This window comes from Bufo gargarizans, chromosome 2, assembly GCF_014858855.1.
Source record: "Bufo gargarizans isolate SCDJY-AF-19 chromosome 2, ASM1485885v1, whole genome shotgun sequence".
Lineage (NCBI taxonomy): Eukaryota > Metazoa > Chordata > Amphibia > Anura > Bufonidae > Bufo > Bufo gargarizans.
The window spans coordinates 343,062,065-343,075,127 of record NC_058081.1 but is presented as its reverse complement, the minus strand read 5'-3'; the positions used below and the strand labels follow the sequence as shown (position 1 = coordinate 343,075,127).

The window sequence follows — 13,063 nt, the reverse complement described above, 5'->3', positions numbered from 1 at the left end:
CCTGTAAAAATGTCAGGTTTCTGTGATGTAAAAACAATGAGACACTGATAAATCATTTCAGAACTTTTTACACCTCTAGGCCTCATGCACACGACCATTGTTTGGGTCCGCATCTGAGCCGCCTTTTTGGCGGCTCGGATGCGGACCCATTCACTTCTATGGTGCCGCAAAATAGGCATCCGTTGCTCTGTTCCGCAGCCCCGCTAAAAATCTATAACATGTCCTGTTCTTGTCCGCGCTTTGCGGACAAGAATAGGAATTTATATTGCCAGCATCCGTTCCGCAAATTGCGGAAGGCACAAGGGCGGATTCAGTTTTTCCGGCTCCGAGGTTTGTGGACCGCAAAAAACGGAACGGTCGTGTACATGAGGCCTTAATGTGACCTATAAACTGTACCACTCAATTAAAAAGCAAACTTTAATCTTTTAGGTATAGGGAAGAAAAAATATAAAAATAAAATAACATGGTTGCATAAGTGTGCACACCCTTAGGCTACTTTGACACGACCGTATGTGTTTTGCGGTCCGCAAATTGCGGATCAGCAAAACACGGATACCGGCCGTGTGAATGTAGCCAGCCCTATGATAGAAATGCCTATTCTTGTCCGCGATTGCGGACAAGAATAGGACATTCTGTATCTTTTTTGCAGGGCCGCGGAACGGATCTTGTTCTGAAATGATTTATCTTTGTCTCACTTTTTTACAGCACAGAAACCTGACATTTTAACAGGGGTGTGTAGACTTTTTATATCCACTGTGTGTGTATGTATGTATGTATGTGTATATCCACTTTCCGTCCGCCCATAGGATATAAACGTCCTATGGGTGGATCTCTATTTCTGAATGGACGTTTTAAAACGTCCGTTCAGAAACTGCAGCTGCACGCTAATCGTGCAGCTGCTGATCGGGTTGCCCGCTGTCAGTGACAGCAGGGCAACCCAGAGAGAAGGCAGGGACAGTGCCCAGGTGTCCCTGCCTTCTGGATCGCTGCATACACAGCGCTCACCGAGCGCTGTGTATGCAGAGAAGGAAGCGCTATTCGCTTCCTGTACCCGGAGAGTGCAGGAGCTGTGTGAGGTCTTTCACAGACCTCGATCAGCCCTGCACTGAGGCTGTACAGCGCTGTACAGCCTCTCTGGGGGGTGCATTTCTCCTGTAACTGGGGCTACTATGTCAGCCCCAGTTACAGGAGAAATCAACAGTGAAAAAAAAAAAGTGAAGTAAATGTCCTCCAGAGGTCTTGTATGACCTTTATGGGGGACGAAAAGTGTAAAATAAAAAATAAAGGGTTGAAAAAATTAAATAAAAAAAGTTTTGCATGTAAAAAAAAAAAAAAAAGTCCCCAAGTAAGGAATAAAAAAAAAAGAAAATAGACATATTTGGTATTGCCGCGTCCGTAAAAACCAGCTCTATAAAAATATCACATGAGCTAACCCCTCGGGTGAACACCGTAAAAAAAAAACAAAAAAAAAAACGGTGTCAAAACAAGCAATTTTTGTCACCTTACATCACAAAAGGTGCAACACCAAGTGATCAAAAACGCGTATGTCCCACAAAATGGTACCAATAAAACAGTCACCTCATCCCGCAAAAAATGAGCCCCTACATAAGAAAATCTCTCAAAAAATAAAAAAAACTATAGCTCTCAGAACATGGACACATTAAAACATAATTTTTTTGTTTCAAAAATGCTATTATTGTGTAAAACTTTAATAAATGAGAAAAAGTATACATATTAGGTATCGCCACGTCCGTAACAATCTGCTCTATAAAAATGTCACTTGACTGAACCCCTCAGGTGAACGCTGTAAAAATAAATAAATAGAAACTGTGCTAAAACAACCAATTTTTTGGTCACCTTGCCCCATAAAGTGTTATAATGAATGATCAAAAAATCATATGTACCCAAAAATAGTACTAATAAAAATGGCACCTTATCCCCTAGTTTCCAAAATGGGGTCACTTCTTGGGTGTTTCTACTGTAAGGGTGCATCAGGGGGCTTCAAATGGGACATGGCATCTAAAAACCATGTGGAGTTCCTTTTCTTCTGCGCCCTGCCGTGTGCCCATACAGCAGTTTATGACCACATGTGGGGTGTTTCTGTAAACCGCAGAATCTGGGTAATAAATATTGAGTTTTGTTTGGCTGTTAACCATCGATGTGTTGAAGAAAAAATTTGATTAAAATGGAAAATCTGCCAAAAAGTGAAATTAAAAAATTTGATCTCCATTTTCCTTTAATTCTTGTGGAACGCCTAAAGGGTTAACAAAGTTTGTAAAATCGGTTTTGAATACCTTGAGGGGTGTAGTTTCTACAATGGGGTCATTTATGGGGGTATCCACTATGTAGGCCCCACAAAGTGACTTCAGACCTGAACTGGTCCTTAAAAAGTGTGTTTTGGCAATTTTCTTAAAAATGTGAAGAATTTCTTCTAAACTTCTAAGCCTTCTAACGTCCTAAAAAAATAAAATGACATTTCCAAAATGATGCCATCATAAAGTAGACATATGGGGAATGTTAAGTAATAAATATTTTATGAGGTATCACTTTCTGTTTTAAAAGCAGAGAAATTGATATTTTGAAAATTGCGAATGTTTCAAATTTTTGGGTAAATTTGGGATTTTTTCATAAATAAAGGTGAAATATTTTGACTCAAATTTATGACTATCATGAAGTACAATCTCTGAATGAGGCCCCATGCACACGGCCGTTGTTCACTGCCGTGTGCGGGCCGTGGAACCGCGGCCTGGATCCCTCCTGAGAGCAGGAGCGCACGGCGTCACTGGTTGCTATGACGCCGTGCGCTCCCTGCTGCCGGCACAGTACAGTAATACACTGGTATAGATCATACCAGTGTATTACTGTATTGCGGCGGCAGCAGGGAGCGCACGGCGTCATAGCAACCAGTGACGCCGTGCGCTCCTGCTCTCAGGAGGGATCCAGGCCGCGGTTCCACGGCCCGCACACGGCCGTGAACAACGGCCGTGTGCATGGGGCCTGACTTGGATAAATAAAGGTGTTCCAAAGTTATTACCACATAAAGTGAGATATGTCAGTTTTGCAAAATTAGGCCTGGTCAGGAAGGGGGCAAATGGCCCAGATGGGAAGTGGATATATATATATATATATATATATATATATATATATATATATATATATATATATATATATATATATATATATATATATATATATATATATACTCTTTTTTTATGAGGCAAGGTAACCCAAAAATGGCTGTTCTGGCACAGTTTTTATTTTTCACAATGCTCACCTGACAGAGTAGATAATGTGACAGTCTGCTTCAAACTGCAGACATAACCCCTTCCAGGCCCCCCCCCCCTTTCTCTGGATGGCCGGCGAGACATCAAGCCCCCCCACCCCCTTTCCTTCAGGATGACCGGCGAGGCAATAAGCCCCCCCCCCCCCTCCCCCTTCCCAAGTCAAGGTTTGCAGAGCGGCAGCGGGGCAGAGTGTTAGCTGCCAACAACAATGTCTGTCGTTTAACCCCTTCCATATCGTGATTCTAAGGGACCGCTGCATGCAGGGGATAACCATCGGGCTGCTGCTCTGCTGTGGCATCAGCCCGATGCTCGAAGGGTAAACTTAGGGAGGGAGCTCCCTCCACCATCGGGCCGCTGCGCTGCTATGGCAGCATCTCGATGGTTACCATGGCAACTGAACGCCTTCACAGGCATCCAGATTGCCATGGTATAGCTGAGCCTGATCAGGCTTAGGCCTCATGCACGCGACCGTGCCGTTTTTTGAGGTCCGCAAACCTTGTCTCCGCAAAAAACGGAAGCCGCCCGTGTGCCTTCCGCAATTTACAAAACGGGCTGCTCATTGTAGACATGCCTATTTTTGTCCGCACAAGAATAGGACATGCTATATTTTTTGGGCGGGGTCTCGGAACGGAGCAACGGATGCGGACAGCACACGGACTGCGCCCCATTGCAGTGAATGGGTCCGCAGTCCTGCAGTATATTGTAGAGGCATCAGACCCACTGGATCTTCAAGAACCAAGTGGGTCTGAGTCAAAAAGTGTAAAAAAGAAAAATATAACTTCTTCCTACATGTAAAAGGATTACGATAAAAATCACCATAAAAAAAAAAGGAAAAACTATGATGGAATTGCAATTTTGCCCACCGCACTTCCCACAAAATGGTATAAAAAGTGATCAAAATATGTACCCCAAAATAGTACCAATCAAACCGTCATCTCATCCCGCAAAAAATTATCCCCTACATAAGACAATCGCCCCCAAAAATAAAAAAGATATGGCTTTCAGAAAATGGAGACACTAATACCTGATTTTTATTTATTTTTTTTTAAAAATGCTCTTATTGTGTAAAACTAAAATATATATATAAAAAAAAAAAAACAGACATATTAGGTATCGCCGCGTCCATAACAACCTGCTGTATAAAAATATCACATGAGCTAACCCGTCTGGTGAATGCCGTAAAAAAAAAAAAAGAATTAAAAACCATGCCAAAAAGCCATTTTTTATCACCTTACAACACAAAAAGTGTAATACCAAGAGATCAAAAAGTCATATGTGCCCCAAAATCGTACCAATCAAACTGTCATCTCCTCAAACTGTCATGTATTCAGGATCATAATCCCTGACAAGTAGAGTAGAGAGGAGGATGAGGCAGCTCTTTAGCTTAGTGTTGTGAAGTAACGTGTCCTGCTGTGTGATTAGGACCGGTTCTGTGTCTACTAATAGGACAGTGGCCATTTTGTTTTTCCTGATTATTGCTCCCTAGACAAAACGAGCCATTATAAATAATGAAAGGTATTTGGGAATATATTTATAATGAAGTAATATTTATGTAATTCATTTTCTTAATTCCCGCTGAACCCCTTTTAACAAAAAAATAAATAAAAAACTCATACAAAACCAACATAAAGTTGACCATAGACATGGGATAAAAGTCATCTGAATATAAACCATTTGTGTATGGTAGTAATGAAGGGGTTGGGCATGTTGGATTTCATTTAAATAGCCATTGCTTCCCCTGGCAAAATAAGCTGGGAAAACAGGGTTGTAAAGATCCAGACTGGGCAATATTCTCTGGTGTCATGTCTTCCGTTTTTTGCAGGATCCATGAAGAGTCTATTTAACAAAAATCATCAAAGTTTTTTATCCCTCTCGTTGACTTAAAATGCAGATTTCCTTTTTTTTTCTTTTTATTGAATTGTACAGCATGCTGCAATATTCTAAAACCAGATGGAATGAAACTATCAATAATATGATATTATTTTTTATTTTTATTTTTTTCAAGTCAGCGCTAAGGGAGGCTATCCTCTATTTCTAGTCTCTCCTTGGTAAAGATGTTGAATACCCAAAACGTTTACATATTGTCCTGTGATATTTTCTATAGTTTTGTGCACAGTTATGGCACTATGGTGGGTCACTGGTTATCGTTTTTGCCTTGCAGCGCTGGGTTCCATTGTTCAAATGCTACCTCTGCTTGGAGCTTGTATGTTCCTGTGTGGATTTCCTCCATCTGGTTTCTTCCCATAGTCCAAAAAATTGGCTTGCTCTGCAGTAGGCCCATTTCTTCACGATAGACATAGTCATTAGATACTGAGCCCCATAGGAGACAGTAACTGATGTGAGTAATGAAACCATTTGTACTATGCTGGAGAATGTTCGTGCTATGGGGAATATATCAGCTTTCTAGAACAGTTTATTACAGGCAGCAATTTGCAATGGCGTATGTATGCATGTTCGTTGAAGTATTAAATAGGTAGAGTGCCTATATCATGATATCCACAATGTATACTGCATTGAAAGGATAAGGTCAAATATGATCTGAATGGTCATATGCTAGATAAACATGACTGTATTCTCTCTGTACACACTATACCATACAAGGAATGCAGATTTAAAGGAGTATTCCATTAACAACAACTTACGGCTATCCGCTGGTTAGGTGATTATTGTAAGGGGGTCAACTGATCATGAAAACAGGGTCCTGTGTTCCATTCCATCTGAATTGAGTAATGGTCGAGCATGTTCATTGCTTCTCTATTTAAACTCTATTTGACTGCCAGAGATAGCTGAGCACTGTACTCTGCTATATTCAGCAGTCCTATAGACTTTAAATGGCGTGGCAGTGCACATGCTCGACCACTGATCCTTTCAAACAAGGGACATGGGAGGTGCTGGTTCTTGTGATCTGTAGGGACTCCAATGTTCAGACCACTATCGCTTTAACCTATTCGGAGGATAGGTGATAAGTTGCTACTGAAATATCCCTTCAGGCCTTATGCACACGACCGTTGTTTTGGTCCGCATCCGAGCCGCAGTTTTTGCGGCTTGGATGCGGACCCATTCACTCTGTGTGCTGTCTGCATCCGTTGCTCCATTCCGTGGTCCGTAAAAAAAAATATAACCTGTCCCATTCTTGTCCGTTTGGCGGACAAGAATAGGCAGTTATATCAATGGCTGTCTGTGCCGTTCCGCAAATTGCAGAACGCACACGGACGACATCAGTGTTTTGCAATTTGCTGACCGCAAAACACACAACGGTCGTGTGCATGAGGCCTTAACCTGATATTTTTCAATGGGATGTGGTGTGTTACTGGGGAATTTAAAGTCTGCTCCATCTGTATGTTCATAATCTAGAAGACATACAGTAACCCAGCAGGAAAGCTAAGCCAGACCTCTGTTTGTGCTCCTTATTAGATCTTTAAAAGTGCAACTGGGGAAAATCTGCTTCATATAGAAGCTCATGAGGATGAAGTTCTGTGCTGTGCCTTCTCACCCGATGACAGATATGTAGCAACTTGCTCCGCCGATAAAAAAGTGAAGGTAAGATCTTCTTTATTATATATGACATACTGGCGAGTTGATTATATAATTAACTGCAATATTACCTGTTTATATCACTGACCTTGTCCATTGTACAGATTAAGGCTCCATTCACACGTCCGCAACGTGCATTTTGCAGACCGCACATTGCCGGCAGTAATAGAATATTCCTATTCTTGTCTGCAATTGCGGACAAGAATAGGACATGTTCTATTTTTTTCGGGAACGGAATTGCGGACCCCATCGTGCTGCCCCATAGAAATGAATGGGTCCGCAATTCCGTTCCACAAAATGCGGAACAGAATTGCGGACTTGTGAATGGAGCCTAATGGAAAGCATCAAGCTCTCTCACTGTATGCAAACCAGATTAATTTCTCTATTATCCGTGGCTGCAAATAAAACCTGTTGTGATTGTTCATATCTGAACATTTCTATTAGTATATAGAGAATGACAATGACGAAGGGTACAGTACATACTAGAATGGCTCTTGTGGTTAAACTAGGTTTCATTCTAGTAATTTGCGTTTCCCCAAAATGGGGCTTGTTGTTTTTGTTGAAAAAGGGTTTTAACCCCTTAAGGACTTGGGACTTACCGATACGCCATGTTTGCCGAGTCCTTAAGGGTTAATCGGAACAGGATGTCCGCTGAAATCATTCAGCGGGCATCCTGTCACAACGCCGGGGTCAATTCAGACCTGCGGTTTGCGGCTTTACCTGAGGTTTGCCATCTGGTCCCCATGCGGCTGTAGGGGGGACCCGATGGCATGGAAGGCAGCGCGATGCCTTCCTTAGGATCTCACAGGCCGGAAGCTGTATGAGTAATACACACAGTATTACTCATACAGCCAATGCATTCCAATACAGAAGTATTGGAATGCATTGTAAAGGGGATTAGACCCCCAAAAGTTCAAGTCCCAAAGTGGGACAAAAAATAAAGTGAAAGAAAAGTTGAAAAAAGTTTTGCCCCCCAAAAATTTAAAGTTTCAAGTAAAAATAAACAAAAACGTAATTTTCCCCAAATAAAGTTTAAAAAAATTGGTGAAAAAGTATACATATTAGGTATCGCTGCGTCCGTATCGACCGGCTCTATAAAAATATCACATGACCTAACCCCTCTGATGAACACCGTAAAAAATGAAAACTGTGCTAAATAAACAATTTTTTGTTTTCGCCTTACATCACAAAAAGTGTAATAGCAAGTGATCAAAAAGTCACACGCACCCCAAAATAGTGCCAATAAAACCGTCATCTCATCCCGCGAAAATCATACCCTACCCAAGGTAATCGCCCAAAAACTCAAAAAATTATGGCTCTCAGACTATGGAAACATTAAAACATGATTTATTTATTTTTTGCTTCAAAAATGAAATCATTGTGTAAAACTTACATAAATAAAAAAAAAAGTATACATATTGGGTATCGCAGCGTCCGTGACAACCTGGTCTATAAAAATATCACATGATCTAACCTGTCAGACGAATGTTGTAAATAACAAAAAATAAAAACGGTGCCAAAACAGCTATTTCTTGTTACCTTGCCTCACAAAAAGTGTAATATAGAGCAACCAAAACTCATATATATCCTAAACTATTACCAACATTACTGCCATCCTATCCCGTAGTTTCTAAAATGGGGTCACTTTTTTGGAGTTTCTACTCTAGGGGTGCATCAGGGGGGCTTCAAATGGGACATGGTGTAAAAAAAAAACAGTCCAGCAAAACCTGCCTTCCAAAAACCGTCTGGCATTCCTTTCCTTCTGCTCCCTGCCGTGTGCCCGTACAGCGGTTTACTACCACATATGGGGTGTTTCTGTAAACTACAGAATCAGGGCCATAAATATTAAGTTTGGTTTGGCTGTTAACCCTTGCTTTGTAACTGGAAAAAAAATATTAAAATGGAAAATCTGCCAAAAAAACGAAATTTTGAAATTGTATCTCTTTTTTTCCCCCATTAATTCTTGTGGAACACCTAAAGGGTTAACAAAGTTTGTAAAAATCAGTTTTGAATACCTTGAGGGGTGTAGTTTCTAGAATGGGGTCATTTTTGGGTGGTTTGTATTATGTAAGCCTCGCAAAGTGACTTCAGACCTGAACTGGTCCCTACAAATTGGGTTTTTAAAAATTTCTGAAAAATTTCAAGATTTGCTTCTAAACTTCTAAGCCTTGTAACATCCCCAAAAATAAAATATAATTCCCAAAATGATCCAAACATGAAGTAGACATATATGGGGAATGTAAAGTAATAACTATTTTTGGAGGTATTACTGTGTATTATAGAAGTAGAGAAATTGAAACTTGGAAATTTGGTATTTTTTTTTCAACTTTTTGGTAAATTTGGTATTTTTTTTTTTTATAAATAAAAATGATTATTTTTTACTTCATTTTACCAGTGTCATGAAGTACAATATGTAACAAAATGGCCTGGATAAGTCAATGGCCTGGATGAGTCAAAGCGTTTAAAAGTTATCAGCACCTAAAGTGACACTGGTCAGGGGTTAAAGATATATTCAAATTTTTTAATTTTTTGGGTGAGTTTTTTTTTTTTTTCCATGTCACTATCTATATTTAAAAAAGGTATATAATGAACGGATCCAGTTGTATGATCTTTAACCACTTCAGCCCCGCTAGCTGAAACCCCCTTCATGACCAGAGCACTTTTTACACTTCGGCACTACACTCCTTTCACCGTTTATCGCTCGGTCATGCAACTTACCACCCAAATGAATTTTACCTCCTTTTCTTCTCACTAATGGAGCTTTCATTTGGTGGTATTTTTATTGCTGCTGACATTTTTACATTTTTTGTTATTAATCAAAATGTAACGATTTTTTTGCAAAAAAATGACATTTTTCACTTTCAGCTGTAAAATTTATCAAAAAAAACGACATCCATATATAAATTTTTCGCCAAATTTATTGTTCTACATGTCTTTGATAAAAAAAAAATGTTTGGGCAAAAAAAAAAAATGGTTTGGGTAAAAGTTATAGCGTTTACAAACTATGGTACAAAAATGTGAATTTCCGCTTTTTGAAACCGCTCTGATTTTCTGAGCACCTGTCATGTTTCCTGAGGTTCTACAATGCCCAAACAGTAGAAAAACCCCACAAATGACCCCATTTCGGAAAGTAGACACCCTAAGGTATTCGCTGATGGGCATAGTGAGTTCATAGAACTTTTTATTTTTTGTCACAAGTTAGCGGAAAATGATGATGATTTTTTATTTTTTTTATTTTCTTACAAAGTCTCATATTCCACTAACTTGCGACAAAAAATAAGTTCTAGGAACTCGCCATGCCCCTCACGGAATACCTTGGGGTGTCTTCTTTCCAAAATGGGGTCACTTGTGGCGTAGTTATACTGCCCTGGCAATTTAGGGGCCCATATGTGTGAGAAGTACTTTGCAATCAAAATGTGTAAAAAATGGCCTGCAAAATCCGAAAGGTGCACTTTGGAATATGTGCCCCTTTGCCCACCTTGGCATCAAAAAAGTGTCACACATCTGGTATCACCGTACTCAGAAGAAGTTGGGGAATGTGTTTTGGGGTGTCATTTTACATATACCCATGCTGGGTGAGAGAAATATCTTGGCAAAAGACAACTTTTCCCATTTTTTTATACAAAGTTGGCATTTGACCAAGATATTTATCTCACCCAGCATGGGTATATGTAAAATGACACCCCAAAACACATTCCCCAACTTCTTCTGAGTACGGCGATACCAGATGTGTCACACTTTTTTGCAGCCTAGATGTGCAAAGGTGCCCAAATTCCTTTTAGGAGGGCATTTTTAGACATTTGGATCCCAGACTTCTTCTCACGCTTTAGGGCCCCTAAAAAGCCAGGGCAGTATAAATACCCCACATGTGACCCCACTTTGGAAAGAAGACACCCCAAGGTATCCAATGAGGGGCCTGGCAAGTTCATAGAATTTTTTTTTTTTTTTCGCATAAGTTAGCGGAAATTGATATTTTTTTTGTTTTTTCTCACAAAGTCTCACTTTCCGCTATCTTAGGACAAAAATTTAAATCTTTCATGGACTCAATATGCCCCTCAGCAAATACCTTGGGGTGTCTTCTTTCCAAAATGGGGTCAGTTGTGGGGTGTTTGTACTGCCCTGGCATTTGAGGGTCTCCGCAATCATTACATGTATGGCCAGCATTAGGAGTTTCTGCTATTCTCCTTATATTGAGCATACAGGTAATGAGATTTTTTTTTTCCGTTCAGCCTCTGGGCTGAAAGAAAAAAATGAACGGCACAGATTTCTTCATTCGCATCGATCAATGTGGATGAAAAAATCTCTGCCAAAAAAAAAAAATGGAGGGGAAAGGCGTCTGCCAGGACATAGGAGCTCCACCCTACATCCATACCCACTTAGCTCGTATGCCCTGGCAAACCAGATTTCTCCATTCGCATCAATCAATGTGGATGAATAAATCATTGCCGGGATTTTTTATTTATTTATTTATTTTATTTATATATATATATATATATATATATATATATATATATATATATACACACAAAGTGTTTGCCAAAGCATAGGAACGCCGCCTCCTCCTCAGCTCGTATGCCTTGGCAAACGTATCTGTCACTGCAGAGGAGAAAATCTCGTCTTGCAGCGCCGCATACACCGACTTGCGTGTAATCTGACAGCAGCGCAATGCTTCTGTCAGAATGCACATCGGTGCTGCAGCTAGTAGATCGGTTGGTCCACCTGAAAGGTAAAAAAGGAAAAAAAAAAAAAAAACAGGCCACAACGCAATAATTTTATTAACTTTGGAACAGAACATGTAAACTTTAACTTTTTGAACTAAACATTAACGTGTTTGCTTACTGGTGTTTTTTTTTTTTTTTACCTTTATAGAACAAACCTCTCCTTCCCCATGGGTCAATGTGCAAAGCGCAAATCGCCCAAAGATGTGGCGAAGTGCGTTATGCACTTTGTCCCATGTGAAAGGAGACGTTTGCAGCAGCTGTGAGTGAATGGGCCCTAATAGCCCTGTGTGCCTATCCTGGTGAGATGATCCCTATGCTAGGTGTACCTGTGTGTGGTACTTTCGGAAACACTCCCCTAAGCATAGGGCAGGGTGGTCAGGACAGTCAGGACAGAAATAGCGGGTGTCACGCCTTATTCCACTCCTGCTACAGACACGACATCTTTTTCGGGGTGACGGGTGGGTTGAGGTACCAGCAACGACATTGGGGAAATGTCGCTCGTGTAGACGGCTAACTACACTGGTGGATGGGGCCACGGAACCTCCTGGATACAGGAGGTTCTCGATGATCTCTTCCTGAAATTTGAGGAAGGATCCAGTTCTCCCAGCCTTACTGTAGAGAACAAAACTATTGTACAGAGCCAATTGAATTAAATATACAGACACCTTCTTATACCAGCGTCTGGTTCTGCGGGAAACTAAATACGGAGACAACATCTGGTCATTGAAGTCCACCCCTCCCATGTGAAGGTTATAGTCGTGGACTGAGAGGGGCTTTTCAATGACACGGGTTGCTCGCTCAATTAGTATTGTCGTGTCTGCGTGAATGGAGGAGAGCATGTAAACGTCACGCTTGTCTCTCCATTTCACCGCGAGCAGTTCTTCGTTACACAGTGCGGCCCTCTGCCCCCTTGCAAGACGGGTGCTAACGAGCCGTTGGGGGAAGCCCGCGCGGTACCACAGGCGCCAATCCGTTCTAGAAACAAATGCCTAAAGAGGGCCACACTTGTGTAGAAATTGTCCACATAAAGATGGTACCCCTTGCCGAATAAGGGTGACACCAAGTCCCAGACTATCTTCCCACTGCTCCCCAGGTAGTCAGGGCAACCGACCGGCTCCAGGGTCTGATCTTTTCCCTCATAGACACGAAATTTGTGTGTATAGCCTGTGGCCCTTTCACAGAGCTTATACAATTTGACCCCATACCGGGCGCGCTTGCTTGGGATGTATTGTTTGAAGCCAAGGCGCCCGTTAAAATGTATAAGGGACTCGTCTACGCAGATGTTTTGCTCTGGGGTATACATATCTGCAAATTTCAGGTTGAAATGGTCTATGAGGGGCCGAATTTTGTGGAGCCGGTCAAAAGCAGGGTGGCCTCTGGGACGGGAGGTGCTGTTATCACTAAAGTGCAGGAAACGCAGGATGGTCTCAAATCGTGTCCTGGACATAGCAGCAGAGAACATGGGCATGTGATGAATCGGGTTCGTGGACCAATATGACCGCAATTCATGCTTTTTTGTCAGGC

The 13,063-nt window shown here is 41.2% G+C and overlaps 1 protein-coding gene across 1 annotated transcript in view; it reads left to right on the top strand.

Annotated features, from left to right (window-relative positions):
- The window catches only part of APAF1 (apoptotic peptidase activating factor 1), an 83,733-nt gene that overhangs the window by 34,875 nt on the left and 35,795 nt on the right, over positions 1–13,063 (top strand). The window contains exon 14 of the mRNA XM_044280632.1: positions 6,699–6,824. Coding sequence (XP_044136567.1) covers positions 6,699–6,824 — 126 coding nt within the window. The remainder of the gene's footprint in view (positions 1–6,698; positions 6,825–13,063) is intronic.